General features: G+C 54.1%; 14 protein-coding genes across 14 annotated transcripts; 7 read left to right on the top strand and 7 right to left on the bottom strand.

Moving 5' to 3' along the window:
- The first annotated feature begins 53 nt into the window (after positions 1-53).
- EI97DRAFT_430400 (uncharacterized protein) lies at positions 54-655 on the top strand. Its single transcript, XM_033797683.1, has 3 exons — positions 54-231; positions 283-381; positions 455-655. Exons 1-3 carry the CDS (start codon positions 100-102, stop codon positions 512-514), a joined length of 291 nt encoding a protein of 96 aa, XP_033656844.1. The 5' UTR covers positions 54-99; the 3' UTR covers positions 515-655.
- Positions 656-1169: 514 nt separating this feature from the next.
- EI97DRAFT_172022 (glycoside hydrolase) lies at positions 1170-2619 on the bottom strand. The gene has a single exon (XM_033793430.1). The coding sequence runs from the start codon at positions 2266-2268 to the stop codon at positions 1288-1290; it is 981 nt and encodes a 326-aa protein (XP_033656843.1). The 5' UTR covers positions 2269-2619; the 3' UTR covers positions 1170-1287.
- Positions 2620-3422: 803 nt separating this feature from the next.
- On the bottom strand, positions 3423-5100 carry EI97DRAFT_172020 (Metallo-dependent hydrolase). Its single transcript, XM_033793429.1, has one exon. It carries the CDS (start codon positions 4857-4859, stop codon positions 3501-3503), a length of 1359 nt encoding a protein of 452 aa, XP_033656842.1. The 5' UTR covers positions 4860-5100; the 3' UTR covers positions 3423-3500.
- Positions 5101-5233: 133 nt separating this feature from the next.
- On the bottom strand, positions 5234-6730 carry EI97DRAFT_392057 (uncharacterized protein). The gene is made up of 3 exons (XM_033796255.1): positions 6124-6730; positions 6020-6075; positions 5234-5967 (listed from the first exon to the last, which is right to left on the bottom strand). The coding sequence occupies exons 1-3, from the start codon at positions 6567-6569 to the stop codon at positions 5444-5446; spliced, it is 1026 nt and encodes a 341-aa protein (XP_033656841.1). The 5' UTR covers positions 6570-6730; the 3' UTR covers positions 5234-5443.
- Positions 6731-7171: 441 nt separating this feature from the next.
- Positions 7172-8449, top strand: EI97DRAFT_439673 (uncharacterized protein; the record flags this gene model as incomplete). The annotated part of the gene is made up of 2 exons (XM_033799571.1): positions 7172-8370; positions 8425-8449. The coding sequence occupies 2 exons, from the start codon at positions 7172-7174 to the stop codon at positions 8447-8449; spliced, it is 1224 nt and encodes a 407-aa protein (XP_033656840.1).
- Positions 8450-8803: 354 nt separating this feature from the next.
- Positions 8804-9427, bottom strand: EI97DRAFT_370869 (uncharacterized protein; the record flags this gene model as incomplete). Its single annotated transcript, XM_033795255.1, has 1 exon — positions 8804-9427. One exon carries the CDS (start codon positions 9425-9427, stop codon positions 8804-8806), a length of 624 nt encoding a protein of 207 aa, XP_033656839.1.
- Positions 9428-10003: 576 nt separating this feature from the next.
- Positions 10004-13355, top strand: EI97DRAFT_412197 (Cullin-domain-containing protein). Its single transcript, XM_033796753.1, has 3 exons — positions 10004-10556; positions 10676-12746; positions 12801-13355. The coding sequence occupies exons 1-3, from the start codon at positions 10495-10497 to the stop codon at positions 12987-12989; spliced, it is 2322 nt and encodes a 773-aa protein (XP_033656838.1). The 5' UTR covers positions 10004-10494; the 3' UTR covers positions 12990-13355.
- Positions 13356-13382: 27 nt separating this feature from the next.
- On the top strand, positions 13383-14436 carry EI97DRAFT_171923 (uncharacterized protein). Its single transcript, XM_033793428.1, has one exon. It carries the CDS (start codon positions 13822-13824, stop codon positions 14371-14373), a length of 552 nt encoding a protein of 183 aa, XP_033656837.1. The 5' UTR covers positions 13383-13821; the 3' UTR covers positions 14374-14436.
- Position 14437: 1 nt separating this feature from the next.
- EI97DRAFT_171922 (uncharacterized protein) lies at positions 14438-15736 on the bottom strand. The gene is made up of 2 exons (XM_033793427.1): positions 15000-15736; positions 14438-14938 (listed from the first exon to the last, which is right to left on the bottom strand). The coding sequence occupies exons 1-2, from the start codon at positions 15611-15613 to the stop codon at positions 14572-14574; spliced, it is 981 nt and encodes a 326-aa protein (XP_033656836.1). The 5' UTR covers positions 15614-15736; the 3' UTR covers positions 14438-14571.
- Positions 15737-17611: 1875 nt separating this feature from the next.
- On the top strand, positions 17612-19989 carry EI97DRAFT_171898 (kinase-like protein). The gene has a single exon (XM_033793426.1). It carries the CDS (start codon positions 17700-17702, stop codon positions 19719-19721), a length of 2022 nt encoding a protein of 673 aa, XP_033656835.1. The 5' UTR covers positions 17612-17699; the 3' UTR covers positions 19722-19989.
- A 1018-nt stretch (positions 19990-21007) lies between these two features.
- EI97DRAFT_430392 (ribonuclease III) lies at positions 21008-22812 on the bottom strand. The gene has a single exon (XM_033797682.1). The coding sequence runs from the start codon at positions 22718-22720 to the stop codon at positions 21452-21454; it is 1269 nt and encodes a 422-aa protein (XP_033656834.1). The 5' UTR covers positions 22721-22812; the 3' UTR covers positions 21008-21451.
- A 19-nt stretch (positions 22813-22831) lies between these two features.
- Positions 22832-23460, top strand: EI97DRAFT_171806 (uncharacterized protein). The gene is made up of 3 exons (XM_033793424.1): positions 22832-22989; positions 23040-23222; positions 23274-23460. Exons 1-3 carry the CDS (start codon positions 22967-22969, stop codon positions 23329-23331), a joined length of 264 nt encoding a protein of 87 aa, XP_033656833.1. The 5' UTR covers positions 22832-22966; the 3' UTR covers positions 23332-23460.
- EI97DRAFT_430390 (Ribokinase-like protein) lies at positions 23389-24653 on the bottom strand. The gene is made up of 2 exons (XM_033797681.1): positions 24206-24653; positions 23389-24145 (listed from the first exon to the last, which is right to left on the bottom strand). Exons 1-2 carry the CDS (start codon positions 24495-24497, stop codon positions 23400-23402), a joined length of 1038 nt encoding a protein of 345 aa, XP_033656832.1. The 5' UTR covers positions 24498-24653; the 3' UTR covers positions 23389-23399.
- Positions 24654-24769: 116 nt separating this feature from the next.
- Positions 24770-27071, top strand: EI97DRAFT_430388 (uncharacterized protein). Its single transcript, XM_033797680.1, has 4 exons — positions 24770-25006; positions 25164-25407; positions 25469-25782; positions 25831-27071. Exons 1-4 carry the CDS (start codon positions 24960-24962, stop codon positions 26783-26785), a joined length of 1560 nt encoding a protein of 519 aa, XP_033656831.1. The 5' UTR covers positions 24770-24959; the 3' UTR covers positions 26786-27071.
- The last annotated feature ends 392 nt before the right edge of the window (positions 27072-27463 follow it).

Raw genomic sequence — 27463 nt, 5'->3', positions numbered from 1 at the left:
AGTATATATTGCCCGAGCAGCTTCTCTTCAGGTAATCTTGCAATTTCCAAATCATTTGGTTTACTACACTGCCGATAACCAACACTCAAACACACCAATATGCGTCTCCAACAACTCGCTCTATACCTCACCACTTTTCTCGCAGCCTGTCATGCCCTCCCGAACAACGCCGAAGCGCCCGAAGAGCCCGAAGCCTTCAAAAAGACCTTAGATGCTCGAGCAGTTGGCGGAGTAAGTGCGCAACCCCAATCTAACCCCCTCCTATTAACATAAATGGACTAGAACTGCAACTTCACCGGCGTGTGCCTTGGTCCTGTCGGCAACGATGTCGGCGAGTGTATTGGCGAGAGCATGTCACGCTGTTGCCACGAGAGTTCGTTTGTAAGTTCCGCAGTGCCCGCGTTATTGTACTGTTTTGAACCTCGGTTTCTAACTCGTGGGCCTTCACATTCAGTGCTCTCGGGCAGGCAACGCATGTGAAATGAGTGGCAGCAATCCGGCCCTTTGTTCCTAATGGAAAGGGATTTGGAGAGCATGTCGAGAGGCTTTCAGTGATCCCCTCCGTGAGCAGTGGTTATCCAACATAACTGCTATGACAATCGTTTATATGTCGGTCGCTTCTGATTAGTGTGGCTAGCACTAAGCTCAATGGATGATGTGTTCTTGATATAATACTGCTGAATAACTATATGCAACGCCTACCGACAAAGTACAAACTAGAAGTTGTTGAAATACAATATCCCCACCCCCATCCCCAGCAAACCACAAACCGATCCCAACAAAACCACCGCTTCCAAAAATCAATACCCTTATCACGGTCGAAAGAGGCTGAAGTCCTGTGATAACAAGCCGTTTTCAGTTTCGTGGCTAAGAAACGTATCAAGAGGAAGGTTTTAGAGAACAGGCTCTCTCTTATAAGGAATAGTGTACGATTTACCCAAAGGCAACGGTTGCGTCTAGAAGGTGCGTTCTTTGGAAAAAGTACACGTACGTTACTGTTGTTATGTCGGCTAGAGTGGCGTGCAAAGCAGGCTGGGATTACGTATAGCTAGGGTCTATTATCCTTAATACTCCCACTCCTACTTTTTTTATCTGCAATAACATACGCGTTGGTATCACTTCGATCTAGGATAAGCCACTCAAACGTATCAATCCATTTCACCCGCAAGCGTGCTCACTGCCGTTGGAACGATCAATTCAAAAGCGTAATACCCCAAAAATATATATAAGAATTGCCATCTTCAAACCCTATCGACTCCAAACCACTTCACCTTCCTCCCCCTCCTTCTATCGCTGCAAAGTAAGCAGTCCCGGCCTGTACGGCAACTTGCCATAATCACCACCCGAGCTGGGACTCCTACCCTGGTACAGCAACTGCAGATTGCACGGATCCACCGTAAACGTCTGGTCGGCATTCACCCTGACCAAATCCCCGTGACTGATATCGTTCGTCCACGTCGCTCCGCTGTTCGCCTTGCCAGCGAAGGGGTTCTGCTCCGTAGCCGCCTGCGCCGTCCACTGCCCATTCAAGCTCGTCGCCGTGAAGGAGCGGAAGTAGCGGCCTTGCGAGCCGATGGCCTCGACAATCATGAGGTACTTCTTCTGGCCCTGGAGGGTGTAGACCTGCACGGCTTCGAAGAGATTGTTTGTGGAGTCCGACATGACGACCGTGGAGGCGGTGCCGAAGCTGCCGGGGAAGTTGTTGATGGGCATGCTGGCCCGGTAGATCTTGCCGTTGTCGCCCGCGAAGAAGAGGTACATGTTGTCCTTGTCGCCGATAAGGGTCTGGTCGATGGGACCCGTGCTGGAGCCCGAGATGCTGCCGGAGAAGAGGGTTTGAGCTGGGCCCCAGCCGTTGGGGTTGGTCGGGTCCGATGAGGTGCGGTAGGAGAAGGCAGGGCCTCCCCACTGGTAGGCCATGACCCACACGTTCTTGGGAGCGAAGAAGAAGAGGGTGGGTGCGACGACGGCGTTGTTCATTTTGATTTGTTGGGCGGAGCCGAGTTCAGAGAAGTTGTTGACGGCGCTGAAGCCCATGGATCCCCAGGTGGAGCCGCTGTCATGAGTAGTTGCGTAGACGATATGCTTGCCGTTGTACGGGGCGGTTGTGAAGTCTTTGAGGGAAACCCAGCCGTTTTTGGGTTCTGCGAGGGGTCCGCTAGAGGTCCAGCGGTATTTGGAGGGGAGGTCGCATGTTTGCGCGTTGACAGTAAATGCTGATGCTAGGAGCACAGCACCTGTCGACAATGTAGCAATGTTGGGCACCATCTTGAAGGGCTCGTTTTCTCGAATTGGCGTTCGTAGACGATGATGATGAACCTGCAATGGAGAGAACCGCCATATTTAAATGGTGCTAGGACATACACCAACCTGCTACTTAGCCAGGGGTGCCCAAGAATAAAACCACCGGTCCAGTTGTCCACCCATCAGAGAGCACTGCCGTACAAACACATGACGCACCGAATACAAGCAGACAAGATTGAAGTTCTTCCTGGATCTTACCCGACGGGGATACCAATATTAATCTATATTACCACGGGGACGCTAAACGGCTGTAGTTCGACGGCGACGAGTCCGTGATGTCGAGGTTTCCCCGTCGAGATGTTTCTACAATGCCAGGTACTGCAGCGGCCAGAAACATATGCAGGAAATTCCTCCGTAATGCGGGGACCGCTATATTGCAACCAGGATGACGGTGTCTTAGCGAGGACATTAAGACCGATAGTGGCGTTTCACTATCCTTGAACACGGGAGAAAAGCCGGTGCGCCCTGGATAGTGGACTTGTAAACTGTAGCTTGGTGGAAGCGAAAAGCGGGAGCAGTCAAACAACGGTGCTATGTTGAAACTGGATCATACATCTTCGAGCGCCACAAGTTTCTCCGTCCATAATGTCCAATGGAGTTGGATTATGGTAAGATTCCACCAGTAATAGATCGCATTGCCCTGAAGCCTTCAGAATCGATACCTCGATGAAGGGTGTGGCAGGGCCGCATGCGGCAGGATGGGACATCGGCCTCTTGATAGTTGCCATGTTTGCCATTGTCTCTTCCATCAAATCTTGGAAGCCCATAGATTGGTTTGATATGTCGTTGCCAATGAACTTCCCCACAGCTCGCTTGGACGAAGCGAAGCGGCTGTTAGTACAACATGGGTGCCGGCTAGGAAGAGGGCTTGACGTTTCCAACGGCACTTCGGGAGCACGATCTGGTGGCGCAACTTCCAGGAATCCTCGATCTCATTCATGGATCTGCCTGTCCGTCATTTGCCGGTTTTTGGTTCCGAAGGTCCAACCTTGGCGACGGGAAGCTCCCCAGCGGAGTAAAACAGGGTTGCTGGCGGTTTGAGGTGTGAAACACCTAAATTCTGTACTTTTGCCTACATTTAGGCACATCCTGTATACACACAATAACACAGGTGGTGGTGTTGCGTAGGAAACGAAACATGCTGGCATGGAAGTACGGAGCCGTCCTCGATAATATTCAGGGATTCCTGGGCGCCTCTAATCTTTGCCAAAGACAAATCTCCTCCAATTGCGCTTCAGAATATTCGTGCCTTCGTCGAGCCCCCATGACTTTATGGTACACACCCGGCGCACAATATCTTCCAGCATCTCATCCATCCTGTCACCTGCTGTGTGCAAGTCACTCTCCACGAGGAGCATGTGATCCGGCACTGAGCGAATCATCTCTTCAAATTTCATGTATTTTTTGTCCTGATTTGCAGTTGGAGGAGAAGACAAGTTGATCGCAGTGGAGAATGAGGCAAATATTTCCGCGGGAATGTTAGGAGAGAGGTAGCGTTTAAAGGTGGAAGGGTCCCCAGAGTAGGAATGCAGGCAGATTCGAGGAGGATATGGCTTTTTTTCAGATTTGGGAGTAATTGGATCGTAAGGCGGCCCTGCGCTGCCGTCGACGGAACGGGCCTTCCGGTCGTCGTTGCCACTTCCAGTCCCTTCTTCTTGCTCTGCAATGACCTGTCTCTTCTGATTCTCCTTTTGCTTTTTCCTCTCTTTTCTCGATGGCACCTTCGTCTCCCATCCCGCCCATGTTTCGGCCAATACCTCATACACCATTCCGTGCGCTTGCACTCCATGCACGCTCACTGCTCGCCCCATCTCAGCTGCCAGATCCAGCTGCATCCGCATGATGCGCTTCTGATGCCCTAGGTCAACGTTGAACGGCGTCAGTCGTCTCCCTTCTCGTCCACCTGGCGTTAGAGTCCCGTCTCTTTCACTCTCCGATGAGGATGAATGCGCCCAAGCTTCTGGTATTCGAAAGGCACGGTCAAGACCGATTTCCCCTATCAGTGCAAAAGGGAATTCCTGGAGGTAATGCCTCGTCTGCACAAGAAAATCGCGGAACGATGTAGGATCCGGAAGATGCTGTATGATCTTGATGTACTCATTGGAGAGTGGTTGATCCTGTGGAAACGGCTTTCCAGAGGGGAGTAGAACGCGCCGGTAATGCTGAAGTTTGGCTTCCCCTGTTAGGGGCTGTTCCTCAATCTTTCCTCCCCCTCTTTTGCGCTGGTTCTCATAACTTTCCTCCGATTGTGGGCTATTCTGCTTGTCGGTGTCCTCCTCTTCAGAAATATACATTTGGTACGAGAACCACGGATGCCATCCAAAGCATGGAAGTATGCACTCATCCCTCTTCCACCCTTCCTGGTCTGATGACTTGACGCCGTAGTCCTTCGCTACAGAGGCAACGAGATCCTGGTCCTCTGAGCGCGTTGCCATCACAGTGAGGGCCCGCGTTTTCATTTTGGGCATGGAAGAAATGCTAGACATTGTGTCTGTAGGATGACAATGAGCGTCGAAAACGCCTAGGTGCCAAGGGAAGCTTTCTTGTTCAGTCATTTTTAGATACGATGATGAAGGCTCCAAAGGCGAAGCGCAGATGTATCTCTTCAAATGACAGTGAAAGCAAGCTTGTGTATCAGTGTTACAAAGCGAATGGAGAAGCTTTATAGATATTCCAAACCGTTTAAAAATGTTTAAAAGGTGCGGTTTGAGAGCAGAGGTATGACGTCTTCTTCGACAGGCGTTACGCTAGTCCATGAATGGAATAGCGGGACTTCCTCGTCTATTCAGGCACACCTCTCATCGCTTGCCAGATGAAACCTTGGAGTGCTCGAGTGCTCAGGATATACAGCTAATAGTAGGCTATTAGAAGGTGGAGTAGGGACATAGCACGCTAAAATTGAATTCAAGTGAAAGGCGCTGCAACATATAGGTCACAGCATGTGTATTGCCATATTTAATTTGAAGGGGATATCTAATAACATATACCAAGACAAAACCGCCATATCTACCCGTATACATGATCCATGGTCTATCACGGGCATAATCAACAGAGGCAAACCGCAATCAACGGAGCACAAATGCTCTCATACCATACAGCCGTCCAACCCGAATCGGGCAGAGAATCCCGATCATCCCTCCTACATCACCTTGTCTTCCGCGCTTCGGCTGGTCTCTTTTTTCTCCTTGCCCACTTCCTCAGCCTTCTCATGTATCTCATTTTCCACCAGGTCAGCACGGTGTGCCGCTTTGACCACATCCTGGGGTAGAACGTCCTTCGCTGTCTGCTCCGTTTGGGTAGCTTTTTCCAGTTCAAGCTTCTCCTCGATCAACTCTTCCTTGGCTTTTATCGACTTCTCCACTTGCTCGACTGCTCGCTCGATCTCGACTTCCATGTCTGGTAGCTTGAATTGCTCGGCGATGAGTTTCCCGTTCCATCGCTGCAAGACCATAACGTCTTCTGTTCCACCGTTCGTCTGCTGCTCCACCACCTTTGCGACTTTCTCTGCCTCTTCTCTTGTGGGTCTCGGTGCAGCACGTGAGATCTCGCGGGTCGGGTACATAAGGCCTGCGGTGTATACCTCGTCCAATACAGATGAAGGATTGAGAGTGGGAAGGCCGTTGTTTTTTAACAGGAATTCGAGGTGCTTGGAACCAGACAGCGCTGTTCCCTAGATTAGCAGGCTTGATATACCCACGGGACGAGAGTCACTCACCTTTCCAATGCGAAAACGCCCGATAGAGAACATAGAAAAAGGGAAGATTGGGTATCCTAAACTCTGTTAGCAGGTGTTAGGCGTGATGGCGGCGCATTACCTACACAGGTACCAGCATAAAGGGGGCGGTAAAAGGCATGATGACAATGCTCCAGATGAGTCTACGTCTATGTACGGCCTGCCGGTCCAGTGCCAACTTCTTGAGCGTTTCCGGGACCTTCTCTTCCCGCATGTACAGTCCCGGGAAAATGACTTCGTATTTTTCCCGCCCCTCCAGAATGGCCTTCTTACGCCTAGCAGTGAGTGCAGGTATCGTTTTCAGGCCCCATTCTTCATACGGTATCCGCTTAAGAGCCTGATTGCCATAATATGTGACCTTCTTCTTCCAGCTTCCAATCGCCTTTTCATCCTTCTCCCACGCAGCCCAGGTCTCGTTGGCTTTCACGGTGAGCTTGTCGAGCAAATTTCTTTCGCTGGCTGGTTTTTCATGCAGCTTCTCGCAGTACAGCAGCGACCGCCGCGTCGAGATTGGGAGTAGGAAGAGACGCATGTCGGAGGTCCGTGAGTGCGATTGAGAGGAGATCGTGGGCAAAAATATATATCCGTGGGCGCGAGCCGCGCAAGCTGGATCCAGCTTTCAGATATAAGGCGCAGGAAACATGGCGACGACGCGAAAGGTGGCGTCAGAGGTAGAATTGGGATTATCTTCCGTGCCTGCCCAGGTGTGAATTGCGAGCGAGCATGGATGACCTCACAGGCTGGGGAGCACTAGCCACATCTAACCGTATCTGGCATGCACAGCCCCAGGAGGAACCACTTCGCGGAACCTGGGGCTGGGTCGCGGATAGCGGACCTTGGAACCAACTCCACTCACACTCCACCCACAGGCCACAACCTTCACGCTCGCCACGGCTTCTCCTGTGTTCACTACTACGCGCCTCTCGCTGCCGTGTCCTTCACTTCGCCCGAGCATGCCGCGCACCGCTCTACTTCGACCCCAATCTTAGGCTTCGCCAAGGGCTGGTTCAGCTGGCGCCCCCTGTTTCCCAGTCCTCACCCTCAACGTCCCAGTGTCACCTACCTATTGTTGCACTCCTTTCCAGCGGCTCTGCGCACGAAGCATAACGGTGGCGGACGGCTGCGAGACAAGGCATGGCCAGCGCGCCCGCCGCTGATCAGAGCCATGGTCTCCACAATCCATCACAGCACAATGGCCTCCTCCTCCCTTCCGCCCTCCCTCGACCGACCACGTCCGCGTCTTCAGCCCCTTCGCCGCGTCCGCCCTCTGGCCTCTCTGCTTCCTCCTCGACATATCCCAACAAGCCCTATGACGGCCACAACGACGGCGCTGGTGTGAGGAAGTCGCATTCGCACTCCGTCTCGTCGAACCCTCACACACTGGCGTCATCCAAGGGCAGCCTCTCTCCTGACAACAAGGAAAGACAGCGCGCTATTCGAACCCTCCCGCCATGGGTACAGACTGCAGATGAAGACGACAACGCGGACCCAACATCCCTGCTTCTCCCCAGAACCCCTACGAGCGTCCGCCCCGCCTCCCACAATTACATGCCAGCACCAAAGGCCAACGCTGTACCTGGGCGACATTTCGATCACGCAAGAGAGGGCACGCCTGTGACGATCAACTCTCCGGTCAGCGAACATGCGTCAAAATGGCAGCGGTTTGCTAAGGCGTCCGACTATGATCATGTCAGGCCCCCATCGTCGCGAGGGCAGGTGGTGGATGATGAATGGATGAAGGAGAACCTTCCAGACCTGGAAACACCATGGGAGCCTATAGACAAGGAGGAACGCGAAGCAGAAGAGGGATTCTGGCTGTTAAATGCTAGTAAACGCCGCCGACGGTTCGCGAAAGCCCATGAGGTCCTGATGAACCACCCCATGGTGCCCGCTCTGATTCGGCTGGTCGTATTCACCTTCTCCGCCCTTGCACTCGGACTTGCGGGCTCGATTTTCAGACAGTCAAAGCATGCTGGTTGCGAGAACAGCTCGTCCACGTGGCTTGCCTTGATAGTTGACATTGTTGCCATCTTCTACACCGTGTACATTACCTACGACGAGTACACTTCCAGACCGCTCGGCCTTCGCTCGCACAACGCGAAGATGCGGCTCATCTTCCTAGATCTCCTATTCATCGTTTTTGATTCCGCCAACCTCAGCTTGGCATTCCGGGCACTCACTGACGAACGTTGGGCGTGCCGCTCCACTGAGGAGCCAGATTTCGACTACTGTCCTTTTGATAACGCCATCTGCGCGAGGCAGAAAGCATTGACTGCGACGCTTCTCATAGCGCTTGTTGCTTGGCTATGTACATTTGCTATTAGCACGCTCCGGTTTGTTCTCAAAGTACTCCTTTCCATCACCCAGCTTGGCTAACCTGATATCAGACTCATTGAAAGGGTGGCTCGATAGTATAATTGTCATGATTTAGCGCGCTCGTTGTCGTTTCGCTACCATTTTCGCTTCTTGGTGTACGTAGGGCCAGTTGAGCATTCGATTACTGTTTGGCGTTGAGCATCGTTCTGGCTTGTAGGGCATCCTCGGCGTTGGGTCACGCATCATGGGGAAATGCGCACACTGTTCCCAGAGCTTCCTTTTGTTTGGATATAGACAGAGATCGGAGGAGGTTCGTCAGGCCAGCAGGACTAGAGCCACTGAGCTGGTTGGTTGGACGCCCGTAGATAGTAGAACAGGCAAGTCATCCCGATTGCCTTGAAATATATATTATTCCCATCATGAGGCCACGCTTGGATTTGTCGAAGGAGCCTAGGCGTTTTCGTTCGTTTTCTTCTTCGCAAGCTCCGATTGATGCTGTTTCAGCTTCTCCTCGCCCCATAACACAGGTCCATCATCCCCATACAATGGATCCTTCTCCAGCCACTTGACCTTCTTAACCGCTTCAGCCTTCGCTTCTTCCCCTTCCCTCCCATAACACATATCCCAACTACAACCCGGCGGATACGCCCCGATCATCATGAACCCCTCCTCCCCATCCCCGTCGTCCCCACTCAAATCTTCCAAAAGGCGATGACCCACACCCGCGGGCAGCACGACGCAATCCCCCGCCTTGAGCACCGCTTCCACCCTCCCTGGATTCTCCTCCCCGCCGAAACACAGGCGCGCGGCGCCGCGGTAGACGCAGAGGATTTCGTGGGTTGTGCTGTGGTAGTGTGTGGTTTGGTACATGGTGTAGCGCCATTGGGGGACGAGGTTGTTTGTGCGGAGGTGGGATTCTAGAGCTGAGGGGGAGGTGGAAGGGGGGTAGGCGGAGTGGTAGATGTAGAGGGGTGGGGAGGGGGGTGGGCAGTTGGGGAGGTGCGAGTGTGGGGGGATGGGGTGGGTGGTGAGGTTGAGGGAGGGGAGGGGAGTCACATGCAGGGAGGGGAGCATGTTGGGGGGTGAGAGAGTGAGGTTTGTTGGAGGTTGTGGTGGTGATGATGTGGAGATGGTTTGACGATGCGCGGGGTGTGAGATAGAGGTGTTCGCTCTGGGGAGCTGAGGCGGAGGAGGAGCATGAATGTGTCTGAGGCGATTTTGAGGTTGTCTCTCCCGTGCAGATAAATATGGAAATATGATGGAAGACGTGTCGTGTCCGAGAGCACGCGAGGAGTAGCACATCTGCAGTGCCCAGGTGTACACAGTACAGAGGAACTACGTCATATCCAATGTTCGGAATTCGGCCGCGTTAGAGGTGAGAGAAATGCAGCTCCAAGCTCAAAATCAAGATCCGAAGCTCCAATAAACCGCATCCTCGTAATGAAATAGAAGGTGCCCAGGTTTTTCGGCATTTGCGAGCCATGTTTGAAGTTATATACTGTGGTATGGTGGCAGCACCAGCCCCGGAACGGTACCTAGGTACCTGGGTACCGCAGAGTGCCAATCATCAACGCGATCTGGGCGGATTATGGCGCAAGCGGCCATGGTCCATGTCTGGGGGAAACGGGGAAACCAATGCAAAGTGAATGAACCAGCGCCTTAATACTCTTTTACTGTTTATACGCGGTAGAAACGGGGGTTGTCCAGCAGTCCATGCTGATTCAGCGGTGCATGCCAAGCGCTCGCTGCCTCTGCTGGAGCGCGGCAGCCTGACTCTAGTCCGTGACCCTAAACCTCGCCTCTTTCTACATCAACATTCACTTTCACCCCCTCTACTCTCCTCTTCCTCCCCTTTTTCCAGTGAAGTTTCTTAAACCCTTTCACCGCAATTACGATTCGAAATCACGATTCGAAATCCCGCCCCAGTCCTGCGAAAGCCCTGTGTCTTCCGCCGTCACTCCGCACTCCTATCCCGAGCGCCTTCCCATAACCTCCTCGCCCACAACCTTGTGCACCCGCAACTCACCGCAGAAGCTTCCCCACGCGCCCGACGCTGACGGTATAAGCACGGAATCCTCTCACAGCAGGCTCGATACTCTCAGAACGCAAGGACTCATCCCGAAGGCGGCCAGGAGTCTACGATGAAGTCCGCGCAGACGCTGGCGTCCATGCCGCCACCACCAAAGGACGATGTTGAGAGAACGTGAGTACCTCGGATCTCTATCGTTTCCAAGTCCTCCTGCGGCAAGAGCACTTCATGGAGTACCTTCGAGCCTTGTTGCACGCTGGGGAACCTATTGAGATCATGGCTAACGGGTGTAGATGGGCCTACCTTCAAACAGGTCTCGAGAAGATCATGACCGACCTCCGAGGCGGTATGGATCTGAAGGTCTACATGGCCCTGTACACAGCCATACACAACTTCTGTACTGCTCAGAAGGCAGTCTTTAGCAACATGGTTTCCGGGCAGAGTGGGAGCCGAGGCGGGGCTCATCTTCTTGGAGAGGAGCTGTACAAGCACCTGATCGCATATCTCACGAAACACCTCAAAGAAGTGCAACGGCGGTCCAGGGAACACACGGACGAAGCTCTCTTGACCTTCTACATCAAAGAATGGAATCGGTACACAACGGCCGCGCAATACAATAACCATCTGTTCCGGTATCTTAATCGGCACTGGGTGAAGCGTGAGATAGATGAGGGTAAGAAGCACATCTACGACATATACACGCTTCACCTGGTCCGGTGGAAGGAGGACATGTTTCTTGGAACCCAGGAAGCCGTGATGCGAGCCGTCCTCAAACTCGTGGAGAAGCAGCGTAACGGCGAGACGATCGAACAGTCCCACATCAAGTCCGTTGTAGACTCCTTCGTTTCGCTCGGGCTCGATGAGTCCGACAGCACAAAGCCGACCCTCGACGTCTATAAGGAGTATTTCGAGCGGCCCTTCTTGGAGGCGACCGAAAAGTACTACGAGAACGAGTCGAAACAGTTCATAGCGGAGAACAGTGTGGTGGAGTACATGCGGAAAGCGGAAACCCGGTTAGAGGAGGAGAAGGATCGCGTATCTCTCTACCTGCTCTCGGAAATCATGTCTCCCCTGATGCGGGCATGCGAGAAGGCACTCATCACGAACCACGTCGAAATGCTTAGGGACGAGTTTCAGACTCTGCTGGATGAGGACAAGCAGCAAGATCTGGCACGTATGTATAAGCTTCTTGCGCGCATTCCCGAAGGACTGGATCCTCTGAGGCAAAGATTCGAAGCGCACGTACGGAAGGCAGGCCTCAATGCGGTCGACAAAGTCGCTCAAAACGGTGAAAACATTGATCCAAAGGTCTACGTTGAGGCCCTTCTGGAGGTCCATACACAGTATCAAAAGTTGGTCAACTTCGCCTTTAACGGAGAGTCGGAGTTTGTTCGCTCCCTTGACAATGCCTGCCGAGAGTTTGTCAATCGCAACAGTGTCTGCAAGTCTGGCTCCAGCAAATCTCCCGAACTGCTTGCGAAGTACGCCGACACCCTGTTGAAGAAGTCGCCCGCCAAGATGGTCGAGGAGGATGATATGGAGAAGCTTCTGACGGAACTCATGACCGTCTTCAAGTACATTGAGGACAAGGACGTGTTCCAGAAGTTCTATTCCCGCATGTTGGCGAAGCGCTTAGTAGGGACCACATCTGCGTCGGACGATGCTGAGACCAGTATGATTGCCAAGCTGAAGGAAACATGTGGCTTTGAATACACCAACAAGCTGCAACGCATGTTCCAAGACATGCAGATTTCGAAGGATCTCAATGCGAACTATAAGGAGTGGCGGGACACGGTGCTCGGAGAGGACAGCAAGAGTGGCATAGATGCCACCTTCCATATCCTTGGCACAGGTTTTTGGCCATTGACGCCGCCTCAAACGGCCTTCACACCCCCTCAGGTCATCTCGGACACATACGAACGATTCACGCGCTTCTACAACAACAAACACCAAGGTCGCAAGTTGACCTGGTTATGGCACTTGTGCAAGGGCGAAGTCAAGATGACCTGCTGCAGAGTCGTCAACGCCAAGATTTCTCCGATTCTCCAAGTTTCAACCTATCAGATGGCCATATTGCTGTTGTTCAATGAGAGCGATACGCTGAGCTATGACGACCTTGTGCAAGGCACAGGTTTGATCGCGGATATTTTGAATCCCAGCATCTCGGTGCTCCTGAAGTCAAAGGTTCTCCTTGCGGAGCCAGAAGGTGCGAAGGCGGAACCCGGCGCGACCTTCAAAGTCAACACCGGCTTCAAGACGAAGAAAATGAAAACCAATCTTAACATTGGAATCAAGAGCGAGCAAAAGCAAGAGGTGGAGGACACCCACAAGACGATCGAGGAGGACCGTAAGCTGCTCGTACAGGTACGTAAAGCTGCAGTTTTTTTGTCATGTTTGCAGCTACTAACATCGCTGCAGTCGGCCATTGTCCGCATCATGAAGTCTCGCAAGAAGATGAAGCACCAACAGCTCGTGTCGGAAACCATTCAGCAGATCAAGAACCGCTTCCAGCCCCGGGTTCCGGACATCAAGAAGTGCATTGATATTCTGCTCGAGAAGGAGTATCTCGAGCGATTGGAAGGCGACGAACTAGGTTACCTTGCATGAGCGGGGCGGAAGAGTAGACTCTCATCACGTTTGCGCATAAGATGGCATTGCCGGCTTACCTTTCTGGTCATGGATATAATCATCTATGCTTCTTCGGGGACCTTGGAGTACCTTTCCATTGTGACCTTCTCGACACATGGGTTTTTGTCGGTCGTTTGACGGCGTTGGGGATCAGGTAACAGGGTTTCGCTACACGAACAGGGTCATGAGTCCGGTTATCTTGCCTCGGTAAACGTAGATATAGGTGTGGTACTCGCGTCTACATCAGGTGGATGTGGTTTGCGGGGTGGGCGGGGCGTGGGAGAAGGCGGCCGTCAACGACGACAGGCCCGGTCAAGCAGGTCTTATCGAAAACTGTGGAAGCCCACTATTGCTATGTTCTTCTCGTGCCTACTACTTTCTTCCTAGGTGCTGTGAAGAATTGCTACTACTAATCCCATTGCGCTCCGCGCAAGTGCGAACGATGACTGTGTCCAGGGTGAAGCTCGTCCATGCTCCCGTGTTCCACTTTACCAATATAGATAGGGTCTGTCACTCTCCAAAATGCCAGCATTGGAACCCTGCCCGCCTGTTGTCGGACTGGTAATTACACACTCGGGCTTTCACTACCTGGCTGGCGATTCTGGAAAACAAGGTTCATTCGTTGATGGGTACCGCCGTGAATGGATTGAAAATCTCTTCTCGGCAGGTATGATATCCTACGATTTTCCTGCATCCTATGCCTTGCGGATAAGGCATCTTTTTTCTCGGGCTTTCTTGGTTTTCCGTCGCGTCTACTGCCCAGCCCTTGTTTCACCAGAATCCTTGGGAACCCATAAACAACGAACTGCGGATGTACTTCACAATTCACCCCCAGAACAACACTGACAAGAAAGAAAATCCCGCCCCTTCATCGCATATACCACACTCCATCAACCAACTTTCACCATCTACAACGTCTACTACATCCGCAAAACTGCACCGTCAGGTACGTACTTACCAGGACCGACCAATGGCGTCTCTTGACCACCAACACCACGAGCATGTCCGTCCAGCGTCCGCCGAAAACAACACCCCCTTCATGTCCGCCGCCAAAACGCAAACGCAAACACAAACACAAACCGGAACCGGAACCAAAAACCCGAACCACAAACCAAAACGTAAATGTAAATGTAGACACAGATCCCAACCGTTCAAATCCTCACATTCGACATCAGCAACCCCACATCCTCACACTCCTCCCCATCTACCGCCTACGCGACTGGCAACTATCTCCATGCGAGGATCTACATGGGTGCGTGTAAGAGTCCGGGGGTTTGGACGTGCCATTTACACTTCTCGCGACCGGGTGGGAAGGGAGGAAGGGAGTACAGGGGTGGGAGGTGTGAACAGGAGGGCAGTATGAGGGTGGAGAGTGAGTGCCGGCAAGGCGGGAGGAGAGGGTAAATGGACCAGCCTGGGTATATAACTATATAACCCCCATATTATATACAAAAATAAGCAGGTAGCGAATCGAAGACGGATAATGCTAAAACACAGCAAATGAAACAAAACAACCCTCGATATAAACCCAAAAAACGAAGCCTGAGTGAACTAGACAGATCTATATCGTCCTCAACCCCGCCGCCATCTCCCTCTTGATCCTCCTCCGATACTGCTCGCGGAACTGCATCCGACCCACGGTCCCCAGCCCCACCGACAAAAGGAACAATGCCGTCCACACACACGTGATGACCAGTCCAACGGGGAAAAACGCAAGCGCGGTACCGGGCAATACGAATGGGACGGCCGTGGCGACGAGGGCGGAGGCCGAGGCCGCGGCGGCTGCTTCGTCGGTGACGGTGGGGCCTTGGGCGGCGAAGACGCCGTTGACGAACGAGGCGTCTTGCGAGGTGAGGCCGGCTTTGAGGTCCGGGCGGGAGCGGGAGGAGAGTTCGATCATGGGGATGAGGAGGGGTTGGAGGATTTCTCTTTAAGGAGTTGTTAGTTTTTTTCATGTTGATGATAAGTGGGAAGGGAGGGCACACATACTGCGTCATTGCGGTGCCCATGAGGTTGGCGTTGAGTTGGCCGACGTACATGAGGACCTTCAAGGTCTCGGGCGTTTGGGCGTTGTTGTTCTGTCGTCTCGAGAGAGGGTTGTTGCCGTTCGGCGCGGAACGCTTTTGAAACGTGCCGGGCATATTCTGCACCGTGGCTCCCGAGTACGAAAGCGCCAGATCAATGTCGGCGGCAGCTATGCCTCGCCAAGGATCAATCGGGGCGGTGATGTTGTATAGCCGGAGCTCGGCGAGGAAGACGCCCGTGGAGTTGTCGAGAAAGGGGAGGTTGTAGCACACGCCGAGTCCGGTTGGGTTGGATGCGCGGCCGTTGAGGGCGGTCATGGCGGTATCGCAGGCTGCCTTCGTCTCTGCCTCCCATTTTGCCAGGTCTGCCATTGCTGCGTCTCCCGAGGCCGGCGTAGTGGAGATTCTCGGTGCTGTGTCGGCTGGGTTGGCATCTTGTCGGCGGGTGAGGGTGGCCACTAGGTTTGTGTCTCGTTGGAGGTGTTCCATGGCATCATGACTTCTGGAGAAGAGTGCGTGGGAGGTTGCTGAAGCGTGACTGGCGAGTAAGAAGCCGAGGAGGGTCTTGGAGAAAATCATTGCGACAATGGACGAGTAGTATTAGATGCAGACTGTTTGTATTAAAGAGGAATAGGTGTTGGAAAGGGCAAGCAGTAGGCCCGCACTGCCCAGCAGCGGAGAGAAAAGACGACGGCTCGAGAAGAGAAAGCGGAAAGAAACAAAGGAGCGCGAGCAGGGGAATCAGAAAACGGTCATGGGAAACGGGCGCCGCGTGCAGACATGGCAAGATTAAGGACGTGACAAGGAGGAGAAGGGAGTGTTCAGAATGAGGGCGGCAGAGTTCCACCTGTGGGTTCACCGTGGCGTGATTAGAGGGGCCCACGCCGACTCTGTGAGTAGCACCAGCACAGGAGTTGGAATGACACGAAGGGGTCGAGACGGGTTTGCGACTCGAAGTGAGACGGGGAGGGTTGGCGATATTATGCAGGACGGGCAGCTAGGGACTAAGATTAAGCTTAAACAGGCTGTATGGAGCCGCATGGATTAGTGCGAGGTACGTAGCCAGCCAATGTGTAGTCGGGGCATGGGATCTGGTGGCCGGGAAGGGCCTAAAATGGGGTGCGGCCAGCATGAAGATGAAGCCGGGACTTGAGACGATTGGTGTTGAGTTTTTGGCGGAGAGTAGCACAGGCGAGACAGGAGGCGCGTCGGGAAATGGCTGAGTCAGCACCCGGGCCAACCAGAGTGCGCCGTTGGGGCTTGGCGGCCTTCCGTCAGAGTTTCACCCACCCTTTCACCTCTCTCCCACCCGTCCACCACCCTGCCCTCCGCCCTGCATCCTCCCGTGCTGCCACGCGTCGTGAGCCTCCAATTCTCTACCGCTGTGCCGCACTCGCCACAAGAGCCTCTCCAGATCTCTACGGGATTTCACTCCTCGCCGACTGCGATACACTACACAACATGTACCTCACCACATGCTGCCCGCGCCATGGTAGTCTACCAAGTCCGACACACGGCGCGTAGGGAGAAGAGCCAACATCCAACCGCAACTCTCTTTACGGCGTACAGAACCAAATGATCCAGGTTGTACCCGCCATTGTCCTCGTGCTAGGCAAGATTGATTTTATTTTAGCAGTCCAAATATCGCCGCCAAGCTTGGGACGGCGCTTCCCCATTCCGAGCCATCTGGTTTTCCTAGCCAATCATTGACAGACTCGGAAAAATTGTTATCCGGTCCGCTCAACAGCCATCCATCTGCCCCAGCATTCGGTGAATGCATCGGGTTTGTTGGAGTGTGGCATGCACAACATTTGCGCCTTTTGCGGGTCCCCTTGTGTGCCGTGCAACGACCGCAGCAGGTATATAACAACATGTCACCTCTCACAGCCATGATTATTATTACGCCTCCAACACTCTCCAACTGGAGAAGGCGACTGGGCCATACAACCTCTGCTCTGCCCCTCTGCAGTCTGTCCTCCACCTGCGGCCCTGCATCAAATCAACAGCCGCTTCTGGACTGCTCCTGGGCCTCCTCCTGGACTGCTCCTTTCGGGACGGATCGCGTGCATATAGATTCAGAAAATACTCGATGATCTGGCACCACACGGGGCTGCGAACAGCTGCAGTCCGCGTCCTTTGAGCCAAAGAGGCGAATCATCGTCACCCACATAGCATGCGTCAGGGCTAGCCCGCATGCGTGCTCGTGCCCTCGTCGCACTCGCCCAACTTCCGCACACCGAGGGCAGAGATTGTCTAACCTCTGCTAAATCATGGGCTTCGGAAATGCAGACGACTTAATTGCCAGCACATCAATAGCCTTCGCATACCTTCGACGTCGCCTGCCTGCCTACCAGCGTCTTGGGTTGCTGGCAGCCCACCCCAATGTGTCGTGCTTCGTCGCCCACGCTGTACATCTAATACGGACTGATGTCCTGGGTCCGACTTTCCCTTCGACTGATCTGACCTCCACGCTTCCCCTCTCCTACTGATATGCCCCATTTGCTTTTTTGGCCTGTTGCTCGGCTGCTCTCCACGCTCTGTGCCCAATAGCAGCCCGGCTCCCTCCGCACTTCTGGTCCTCTACAGCTTTGCACCATTTCTCTCGCTGCCTATTGCTCCTTTTCCTGCTCACCTGATAGATTGCGCTGTTCAGCTTTCCCCAGCAATGCAGCATTCCAGTTCCCCCTGGCGACTGCCGCACCAGCCGTCGACCTCCGACTATCAGAGGCCGCAGTATAACCTCCAACATACCATGTCCATGGTCAACCTACACGAAGAACCCACATGGTACAACCGGGGACCCCCATCCCCCACGGCCTCCTCTGTCTCCTCCACCACCAGTAGAAGTAACACTCCAACTACCTCCAATAACCCTTGGTCCAGTCTGATGACCAGCCCAAGCTCGACCACCTCAACCAATTCCACCACTTCCACCTCATCTTCCCCCAGAGATAGTCCCAACCGCACCCCCCAGTACACCAGCAGATCCACTACGCCCGTCGCCCCTCAACCTTTACGACCGATCCACCCAGGAGCCGGTTTCATCCCCATGTCTCCGCCGCCATCGTCGTCAACGGGTGATTCTTTCAGAGGTATGGAATATCCAGGTTCACCTGTTCCCAACTTCCCTGGGTCACCCAATCCATACCGACAGACCACGGCTTCCTTCCCACCGTTGGTCAATGGATTCATCAACTCCTCCTTGATATCCCAGGGCCAATCGCTCTCTGGATGGTTCTATGAGATGTCACGTCGACAGGGGTGGGAACCAGCTCTGTTGAAGAAAGTGTGGCGCTGGACCCTCTCCAACCCGAGGCTTGCTTTACTCCTTGTGGTCTGTGACGACGTGGCTTCCTGGAGGCAAGCGGCCTTCTTCGACTTGAGAGACGAGAATATGCCTTTCCATGAGGAACGTTTACAGGGAATCGTTGCTGACGCCAGAAGAGTGGTGGACGAACAGTGGCGTGCAACAGCGAGAGAGCTGCCCCTGAACGGAGCTCACGTGGATCTAGCCGCCCGCGAAACGCTTCCCTTGCAGCACATCAGCCTCATCCGGTCCGGTAACAGTCCCGAGAAGAGTGCTGACCAGGTGCGACTGTTGGGAAACAGCGACGAGCGTGTCCTTGTGCGGAAGCGCTTCGTCGTGACACGGCCCTCGCAAAAGGCCGCGCTGCTGAAGCAGATTAATGAGTTCAAGCAATTCGACCACAAGAATATAGCAAAGCTGCTTTGCTCCTACTCTCAACCCAGTCACGTTGGGATCATCACCGCCAAGGCTCAGTACAGCCTAGATGATTACTTGTGTGCAACAGGAGTGGACGCAAACCGCTCGAAACAACTGCTGGACTGGATGCGAGATCTTGCGCAAGCATTGGAATATCTGCATTCGCAGTCCATCAGCGTCGACGGCCGAATACAATCCATATGCCACCGTAGCCTCCGACCTCGCAAGATCCTCATTGACGGAACCCGGATCTATCTGGCCCCTTTTGGTATCGGCAATCAGAGTGACTCGTTTGGTCCCTCGGTGAAGAGTCCTCTACGTCACGATCAGATCCACTCCTACTTCCAAGACCAATCTTACGTTTATGCCGCGCCAGAAGCCATCATCTCTCGTGGCAAGCGTCCCGCCGATGTCTTCTCTCTTGGCTGCATTTTCCTGTCGATGATGACAGTCATCCAGAACCAGCCTCTGGCCCTCTTCACGCAGTACAGGGCAGGGTCATCGCAAGACGCGTCCTTCCATGCTCACTTGGATCGGGTTGGTAACTGGCGGAACCGGCTCCTGGCAACAGTCAACTCCGGACTGCGGAACGGGGTGATCGGATCAGGTCGAAAACAGCGACAGCTGAAGTCAGAAGCCGACTGGCTTCAGATTATACCGAAGATGATCGTGCCCGAACCCAAGGATCGCCTGAAGATGCGAAGCTTGGTCTCAATTCTAGCAAAGCTGGGAGACGGGACGGCCACGGGTGGGCGCAGGCGAAGTCTCGATGAGGGAGGTTTCAGCGGGAAGGTTGCGTCCGCTTTGGGTGTGGTGAATGGGAATGGGGTTATGGTGACCGTCAACGGCGACGCGATAAACGGCGTTACACATGGAGCTGACAGCAAGAAGCCAGAGTTGAGCATCTTCGATGGGTATTTTCAGCAGCAAGAGAGACGATATGAGCAGGCATCAGGGTGGTGATGGCAAGCACCTTTGACAAGGTGTAGGGAGGGCAGACGACAATCCGAATCCGAATCACGGAGCAATTATGATGGTGGGGACGACCCTTAAGAGGCGAAATCGGTGCGGTAGGGCGCGAACCGCTTCGAAACAAGACCGCAGGGCTAGTCGTCAAGCACCCTCTGCCAGGGACACAGCGGAAATAACGACGGAATACGCACACCGAGGATACGGCACCCACGAAGCGAATCCATCAAAGGATGACGAAGGAATTATAGGAAAGGGCCCGGTTCCCAATTCTGCCCGTCCATTTTCTTCTCCATTTCTTTTGTTCGGGAAGGCATTTTGATACCCCCTTTTGCGTATCTCGTGCACACCTTGAATTTCGTCCTTTGGTTGGCTCCTTCTACTGAGGTACAATGAGTCAGATTCTCCACTTTCGTTCCACGTTTTCACGTATGAGAGAATGATTACGAGGTTACGAATGCATACGGGACGTTCTACATATAAAGAGAAGGCTGCTCACAGCACACATTGACAAAGGAAGGGAGGAGGAATGATGCAGGATGCAGCGTTATCAGAGATGGTATATGGGTTTGGAGATTTGGGGTTGGGACGAGGTTCCTCCATGGGTTTTCACGTCTTTTCTTGCCTACAGTTCCCGGCGGTAATAGCCAGGTACGGAGACGAGGACGAGGTGAAATCAGTTCTCCTGGTTGGGTTTTAGGTTGGCTATTAGGTGAGGTGGAAGAACGAGAACGAGGAGATGGGGCGGAGATGGGGCAATAGGTCCCAATGGATTTGTTCGCTAGTATACTATAGGGTTAGGACTTGTCATCGAGAGATCCTTTACTCCCAAGGTCTGTAGGGATTGAAGGCACTGCAGTGATGGTTTACACTTTGACTCACCACGGAGAGAGGGAAACTCTATGACAATGTCTCGATAAATGCCACTCCACCGGCCAACTACCTCTCCAATGATCTCCCCCAGCCTCATATGTGTCAAGCTCAACCATCTTAGGAGCGGGACTTTGGCGGCGGTGTTCCCAAGCTTTGCCTACTAGGTACTCTACCACCTATTGAATACTGATAGAGACTCAGACACACAACTATCACGATTCATTCCTGTCCGAACCGCATACAGCCCACAGAATCCCATCTTCCTCCTCTCCGCCCGGGTTGAACCCTAATGTCGTGGTCCATGGTCCACCACCGAGTCTACATGAACAGCACAAGACACACAGCGCACACAATATCTTAATATCTCTATCCTCCAGATAAATACAGTAATACATATAAATAACTTTATTCCTACAGACCCCTTTCCCCCTTTCTCGCGGGGTGGTTGTCCTTGCTATGATGACATGTATCAGAAATTTAAAAGTCCAGCCAACATCCCATAACGTATGATACAGATACAGTAGATGCCCCTTTCTCGCGCTGCTCGCTCCTCCTGCGAGCGCACTAGTTTCCTCTTCCATGCATCATCGTACATACAAAGAACAACAATGCCGTTCTCCTTCTTTCCCTTGCTAGGTAGATCCCGGGGGAGATTGCTGCATGCTCTGCTCCTCTGCTCCTCTCCATACCGTTTCCTCTTCCAGACCCCCAGGAATTCCACACACCATCTTCTCTCATTTCTCACGAATAAACACAAGTTCGAAATGAAAGCTTCGCGATCCCCCACCCATCTCTTTCCCCCTCCGAGTCTCTCTCCCCCTCCCGCCCAAAAAACAAAAACGGGACATATCTTACACAACCACCTCGCCACAATCCACCATATTCGGCCTCCACCTCCTCGCCGCCGCACCCGCCGCATCCCCCTCCTCGACCCCCTCCATCTCGCTCGGCACCGTCACGTCGAGCGGCTTATACAAGCACCAACTCTTCAACGCCGCCGCCGCCGCCCGGAACCTCGCCTCGTCGAGCGAGCTGCCCGCCCCCTCGCCCAGCTTGTCCCTGCCAGAGTACACGCCCACGACGAACACGGGATGCCGGCTCGCCCGACCCGTCTCCGATATCAGCCGCGCGACGGGCGGCTCGAACCCCTCGCGGGCGCACAGGCGCGAGAGATCGCGCGTCGGGGTGCGGAAATCGAACAGCGTCGAGAGATCCAGGTGCCGCGAGAGGAAGTGGTCGCGGAAGAAGCGCTTCGTCGTCGGCCGCCCCAGGTGCAGGTGCAAGCTACCTACCAGGGCGCGGACAAACGACTGCGCCGCCTCCTCCACGGGAATCGGTTTGCGGGCCAACTGCTGCGGGCTGCTGGGGCCGCTGTACGCGGAGCCGAATTCGTCGCTGCGCAGGATGCGGTGGGTGGTGGTCACGTTCCAGTTATGCGGGGTGCGTCTCCGCAGCTCGGCGGGGAGAGGGTCGCCGGCATTGAGGCGGCGGAATTGGAGGAGTCCTGGGTCGACTTCACCGCCGGGTTCCGCGGCGGCCTCGATGCCCCATTCGCCGGCTATGGTGGCGAGGGCCTTGGGGCCTATGTAGGCGTCGTGGGCGGCGAAGATGATGGCCATGGGAAGGCGGGGGTAGTTGCAGATGAGGTGCTCGCTGAGGTAGTAGCTGAGGATGTTGGACCCGAGCATGGCGAGCGAGGCATTATTGAAGGCGGGATCGGGGTCTGCGGAGGGGTGGACGAGCGTCCGGGCGAGGGTGGGGAGGGGGAAGTGTTGAGGGAGAGAGAGGCGGCTGCGGAGAGCGGCGAGTTTCACAGATTCCCTTGCTCGCAATGGGTGAGGTGATGGGAGGGACTCGAGAGAGAGTTTGCGCGGTCGTCGGGGCTGTTTTTGGGGTTGCTGTTGCTGCTCTATCGATTGGACGGTCTCGGTCGGAGGAAGCAGCTCCTCCGTGTCGGCGGCATTGAAGGCGGCAGCGGTCGTTTGTAACCGCCTCTGTATGCGATGGTTATGAGGCGTGCATGTCTGCTGGAGTGAAGCTGTGCAGGGACAGAACGGGCGCCGTGGAGCGGAGGGAGCGAGCAGTTGGGTGCCGCATCTCGAGATGCGTATCCGCTTCATTAACCACGGAGGAGGAGGGACAGAAGGGAGAGGAGGAAATGGGGATTAAACACGGGCACCAGAAGGCATGCAATCGGGATGTAAGTCGTGTGTGGTCCACTGGCGCGGATTCGCGACATTGCCAAAATTTCTGGAGCCGCCAAGACACCACTTAGTCAGCAATTCCCGCTCGATTGGGGGAAGGTTCAACCTCACGTCACGCCGTGAGCTCCAAGATACCCAATCCACGCACGTACACTCTTCAGCATGGGTGGAGGAGGAAAGATCCCGTAAGTTGGAGACTCAATTAGTATAACATCGGAGTTCCTGATTTCGCTAGGTACCCAAAGCACGTCTGGTCGCCGGCCGGTGGTTGGTACTGCCAACCCGCCAACTGGAAAAGCAACACCATGATTATGGCCGGTGTGATCACAGGAATATGCGCGGCCGTCTGGTCAATCAGCGCACAGCGAGAATACCGCGATACGATGCCGGAACCGAACAGATTCTTCCCGAGCCGCTAGTATGAACCCATTGCGCAACTTCCGAGGAACGAGGACTGACCTAGCCCCAGCTGGAGCAAACAGATTGTCGAGCACGAGAGGAAACTGGCTGCTGAAAGGGGAGCATAAACGGAAGCAAGACGGTCGTGGGGGATCCATTGAGGAGGGGATCACAAGGTTTATCTCTGGGATTATACCTAGGGCTGTATATATGTTCCCAGCCGCTGCTTGAATTCAAAGAGTCTATCTTCGACACGAACATTGTTCCACAACTCGCCTTGCGGAGACTGCGATAGTGTCGGCATACCGATTTGTTCGATGGCGAAACTGGCCGATACTGAGCCCCATATGGCAGCTTCTTCGAGGTTATGGACCCCAGGGGAGGCACTACCTCGAACCAGGCCCATTGCTAAACCGCCTAGGAAACCATTCCCTCCTCCTGTGGGATCGACCACCTTGTCTGCGGACTGATGATACGCAGGTATCCATCTCCGAGAGGACCGGCACGCCACAAGACATCCATCCTTGCCAGCACGTACCACGATACCGCCTTTCCCATTGACACCAATCCCACTTGCCAGCCATTGATCACACAGCCGCTCAATCAATCGATAATCGACATGGTTGACACCGTTTGTGTCTTCTCCGAAGAAGGCGCCCAGTTCAGAATGATTAGGACTAACGACGTCCACACACTTTAGCGCTTTCAAGCAATTCTCAAACTCCGCGGGCGTGCAAAGGTCTGGTACTGGCTCCCAGATAAACAAAGGGTCGGGTGTGGACCCCACCGGCGGAGATTTCTTGCGCAATGCAAGTATATTCTCCACGAGGTCAATGCAGCGCAGAGGTGAGCAGATCAGATGGAAAGACTTGGACCAGAGCAACCGTGTGTTAGCCAGCGCCTCATGATCGAGACGCAATTTTGGGGTCAGATAGCGGAACGCTGCATAGGATTAGAAATCGAAGATTGTGGATCTGACCTGCATGGGCGGGCCCAAAGTACCTCTGTGCTCGTGCTCTCCGTAGCCATTCCATCCACGGGTGGTGACTCTCTGCGGCGTCTCGCGTATCAGGACGCCCGTGTCCCAAGAGTGAATCGCCGCTCGAAGCTCCTTCGGAAAGTCGGAGCCGCAATCCACAATCCAACCGACTGCTCGGGAGCGTGGGGGCGGTGCAAACAATCGGGCTCCCAGCGCAGAGTAGGAACCTGCGCCGCCGATGATGTCCTTGACAGGAGGTTTGGGAGGAGGAAATTCGATTTCATCTGGACTTGATACTGAGTGAATGTCCAGCATCGGAGGCTCGAGGAGGACCCTGACCGATGATAAACATGCCTAGTGTGCAGAAATCGATGCCATTCGTGCCCCCTGCCATCTGGCTTTCCATCGTCTTTCTCGAACACGCACACGTGCAGGTCACTGTGTGGAAGGATTCCAGAAGCAGATACACTTAACGGGGCGGAGGACTTCCCGACAAAGCTGCTGACACAACGACAGTGAATGGAGGGTGCAGGGGGGCGCTCTCTCGGGCTGGTCCAAGCGCGCATCTAGCGCATAGCAACAGGAGACAGCAGCGTCAACATCGAACCTTTTTGATTCCACTCTTTGTTGCGTCGCACTCTCATTCATCCCGTTCCACCACGTCCCAGCAGCTATCCGTGAGCTGGCCTGACCGACTCCTTCCCAACTTCCCCTTGCTCCACTCCAAGGCACCTGCTCAGACAGCGCACGGGTGCAGCTGCCCATCCGTCAACCACCATGGCGCAAACGAGCCATATGCACAACCTGACGACTCTTATAAAGCGGTGTGTGGATTCTCTTCGGGCTCTTCACGCCAAAAAGGCGGTTCCTTCTTCGCTTCCCTTTCAAGGCCAAGATGCAACCCGAACACCAGCGCGAATTGAGCACCAATGGCACCTCCACCCCCTTTACTGGCAGCCTACTGACAAAAGCGATCCGCAGGCTTGAAGCTGCTACGTCGAGACTCGAGGACATTGCTTCGTCGTCCGTGAGCTTTGAGCCGGCTGCTCCCAATGGCCCCGTTGCGCCTGTTCCCACTGTGGGCGTTTCCACCTCTGAGGCTGCGACGCCGAAGCCCGTCGAGCAGTTACCGCCCTCTATTGAAGACTACGACGCCTTGATCAACAACGAGCTCCAGAATTGGGTAGGCCTGAGCAAGAAACTGGGTACTGCCGTTGAAGGCCAGGTATGACGGAAATGTTGGACAACAGCAGCATGTTAGAAGCGGATGCTGATCCCATACCCAGGCCCAAGCTGTCCAAGCAGCTTTCGAGGCGCAGCGCAAGTTCCTCCTCATCGCTTCCAAATCGAAAAAGCCCCAGATTGAAACCATCATGGAAATACTACACGATCTTCAGGCGGCCATAGAAAAGGTGGACGAGGTCAAGCAACACAACCGCGACCCGGTCTTGACCAATCCTTTGACCTTGGTTGCCGACGGCGTGGGTGCACTAGGCTGGGTCATGGCTGAAGATAGTCCTAAGCCGTTCGAATATGTCCACGAGATGTTTGGTGGGGCACAGCTCTACGGGAATAAGGTACTTAAGGAATCAAGAGACAGGTAGGTGACAGCGTCCGATGCTTCAGGTCCGGGTTTAACAATATATAGAGAAGACAAGACGTCCATGGAATGGGTGCAGGGATACTACAAGCTCTTCAAGGCGCTTGAAGACTATGCAAAGAAGCATCACCCCCGCGCTGTTGCATGGAACAAGGATGGCATCGACGCGAAGGAAGCCGCACAGCAGCTGAAAAACGCACCCTCCGGATCACCCACAGGAAACATCCCCCCACCTCCTCCGCCTCCCCCTGCAGGCGGAATCCCCCCTCCTCCAGGGCCGCCCCCGCCACCGGGACCTCCGCCGCCAGGCGCCCCTCCAGCTCCCAAGGCCAAGGCAGCCCCTGACATGGGAGCCGTCTTCTCCGAACTCAACAAAGGCGAAGCTGTAACCAAGGGCCTGCGTAAAGTTGACCCCAGCCAGATGACCCACAAAAACCCGTCATTACGCGCCGGCGCCGCCGTCCCCCTACGCAGCAAGAGTCCGGCGCCACCCACCCGCAAGCCCAAGCCCGAGACACTGCGGACTAAGAAGCCGCCGAAGAAGGAGCTTGACGGCAACAAGTGGATCATCGACAACTTCGACAGTCCCGGCGACGTGGTGGAGATTGAGGCAGAGATCCAGCATTCCATTCTCATCTCAAGATGCAAGAATACGACTATCCGGGTCAAGGGCAAGGCGAATGCAATCTCTGTCGACAATTCCTCGCGTACCTCGCTCATCATCGATTCGCTGGTCAGTTCCGTGGACGTCATCAAGGCGCCCAATTTCGCGCTGCAGGTGCTAGGTACGCTGCCCACGGTGCTGCTGGACCAGGTGGATGGCGCCACGTTGTATCTGAGCAAGGAGTCCATGCACACGGAGATTTTCACGAGCAAGTGCTCGGTCGTGAATATCAACCTGCCCGTCGAGGAGGATTATGTGGAGCATCCGGTGCCGGAGCAGATTCGGAGTTTTGTGCGGGATGGGAAGGTGGTGAGTGAGATTGTGGAGCATGTGGGATGAGTGTGAGGAAAGCAGCTGGGGTTGGAAGGGTTTGGATAGATTAGGGAGGGGTGGGAAGGGTTCGCTGTGTACATTGCGGGTTAGAGGTGTTGGAGAGTGGAGCGATTGAAGGGAGGAATGGGCTATTGATTAGTGCTTTGTGGGCGACGTGCATCGAGGACATTTACTGGATTCTGTTCTTGTATTAGCGCTTTTTGCTCGACCCAAACGGTGGATGGTGTGGTTCGGCTACAGTGCTGCCGTATTATTTAAGCACAGTGAAGTCATAGCGTCCTCTTCCACAAAGCTCGTGTCGTCCAAGGTGTCGAGCGTACAATGATTCGTGATTCAAGCGTATTTCTTTAAGAGTAAGAGGTAGACGTTTTTGCAGTTCGGCAACGGAGAAGGAAGAGAATAAATAGCTGCACTGATCGATGATGCTGACTAGTAAGAACGTCGAGAAATAGAGAGAGAGAGAGAGGTTGACAAGGAGGGAGGGGAGGGGAGTCTGTTTTCAGGGAATGCATGGAGAGGTAACTACGCTCACTGAAGGGAAAGAAACGTAGCTAAGAGGAATTCGGTGTATGCTGACGTGCGTTTACGCTGTCTATTGCCGAGCTGTCGTATATTGAGTGACTCTAGTTAGGAAATAAATACTTAATCTAGTACATACTACAACGTCCATTCAGTTTGATGGAG

This window comes from Westerdykella ornata (genome assembly GCF_010094085.1).
Source record: "Westerdykella ornata strain CBS 379.55 unplaced genomic scaffold EI97scaffold_3, whole genome shotgun sequence".
NCBI classification, from domain to species: Eukaryota; Fungi; Ascomycota; class Dothideomycetes; order Pleosporales; family Sporormiaceae; genus Westerdykella; species Westerdykella ornata.
This window is presented reverse-complemented; position numbering and strand designations above follow the sequence as displayed.

Excerpts from the sequence above, each read along its gene's own strand:
- EI97DRAFT_172022 (XM_033793430.1), bottom strand. The coding sequence starts at position 2,268 with ATGGTGCCCAACATTGCTACATTGTCGACAGGTGCTGTGCTCCTAGCA.
- EI97DRAFT_430400 (XM_033797683.1), top strand. The coding sequence starts at position 100 with ATGCGTCTCCAACAACTCGCTCTATACCTCACCACTTTTCTCGCAGCC. Across the intron at positions 232-282 it reads ATGCTCGAGCAGTTGGCGGA|AACTGCAACTTCACCGGCGT; the intron begins GTAAGTGCGCAA and ends TAAATGGACTAG. Across the intron at positions 382-454 it reads GTTGCCACGAGAGTTCGTTT|TGCTCTCGGGCAGGCAACGC; the intron begins GTAAGTTCCGCA and ends CTTCACATTCAG.
- EI97DRAFT_392057 (XM_033796255.1), bottom strand. The coding sequence starts at position 6,569 with ATGCGTCTCTTCCTACTCCCAATCTCGACGCGGCGGTCGCTGCTGTAC. Across the intron at positions 6,076-6,123 it reads CCCTTTATGCTGGTACCTGT|GATACCCAATCTTCCCTTTT; the intron begins GTAGGTAATGCG and ends AACAGAGTTTAG. Across the intron at positions 5,968-6,019 it reads GGCGTTTTCGCATTGGAAAG|CGCTGTCTGGTTCCAAGCAC; the intron begins GTGAGTGACTCT and ends TCTAGGGAACAG.
- EI97DRAFT_171923 (XM_033793428.1), top strand. The coding sequence starts at position 13,822 with ATGTACTTCACAATTCACCCCCAGAACAACACTGACAAGAAAGAAAAT.
- EI97DRAFT_430390 (XM_033797681.1), bottom strand. The coding sequence starts at position 24,497 with ATGCTGGACATTCACTCAGTATCAAGTCCAGATGAAATCGAATTTCCT. Across the intron at positions 24,146-24,205 it reads CGGAGAGCACGAGCACAGAG|CGTTCCGCTATCTGACCCCA; the intron begins GTACTTTGGGCC and ends AATCCTATGCAG.
- EI97DRAFT_430388 (XM_033797680.1), top strand. The coding sequence starts at position 24,960 with ATGGCGCAAACGAGCCATATGCACAACCTGACGACTCTTATAAAGCG. Across the intron at positions 25,007-25,163 it reads CTGACGACTCTTATAAAGCG|GCTTGAAGCTGCTACGTCGA; the intron begins GTGTGTGGATTC and ends AGCGATCCGCAG. Across the intron at positions 25,408-25,468 it reads GTACTGCCGTTGAAGGCCAG|GCCCAAGCTGTCCAAGCAGC; the intron begins GTATGACGGAAA and ends TCCCATACCCAG.
- EI97DRAFT_171922 (XM_033793427.1), bottom strand. The coding sequence starts at position 15,613 with ATGATTTTCTCCAAGACCCTCCTCGGCTTCTTACTCGCCAGTCACGCT. Across the intron at positions 14,939-14,999 it reads ATGGGCACCGCAATGACGCA|AGAAATCCTCCAACCCCTCC; the intron begins GTATGTGTGCCC and ends AACTCCTTAAAG.
- EI97DRAFT_412197 (XM_033796753.1), top strand. The coding sequence starts at position 10,495 with ATGAAGTCCGCGCAGACGCTGGCGTCCATGCCGCCACCACCAAAGGAC. Across the intron at positions 10,557-10,675 it reads AAGGACGATGTTGAGAGAAC|ATGGGCCTACCTTCAAACAG; the intron begins GTGAGTACCTCG and ends TAACGGGTGTAG. Across the intron at positions 12,747-12,800 it reads ACCGTAAGCTGCTCGTACAG|TCGGCCATTGTCCGCATCAT; the intron begins GTACGTAAAGCT and ends ACATCGCTGCAG.
- EI97DRAFT_171806 (XM_033793424.1), top strand. The coding sequence starts at position 22,967 with ATGGGTGGAGGAGGAAAGATCCC. Across the intron at positions 22,990-23,039 it reads GGTGGAGGAGGAAAGATCCC|GTACCCAAAGCACGTCTGGT; the intron begins GTAAGTTGGAGA and ends TGATTTCGCTAG. Across the intron at positions 23,223-23,273 it reads AGATTCTTCCCGAGCCGCTA|CTGGAGCAAACAGATTGTCG; the intron begins GTATGAACCCAT and ends ACCTAGCCCCAG.
- EI97DRAFT_171898 (XM_033793426.1), top strand. The coding sequence starts at position 17,700 with ATGCAGCATTCCAGTTCCCCCTGGCGACTGCCGCACCAGCCGTCGACC.
- EI97DRAFT_172020 (XM_033793429.1), bottom strand. The coding sequence starts at position 4,859 with ATGACTGAACAAGAAAGCTTCCCTTGGCACCTAGGCGTTTTCGACGCT.
- EI97DRAFT_430392 (XM_033797682.1), bottom strand. The coding sequence starts at position 22,720 with ATGAAGCGGATACGCATCTCGAGATGCGGCACCCAACTGCTCGCTCCC.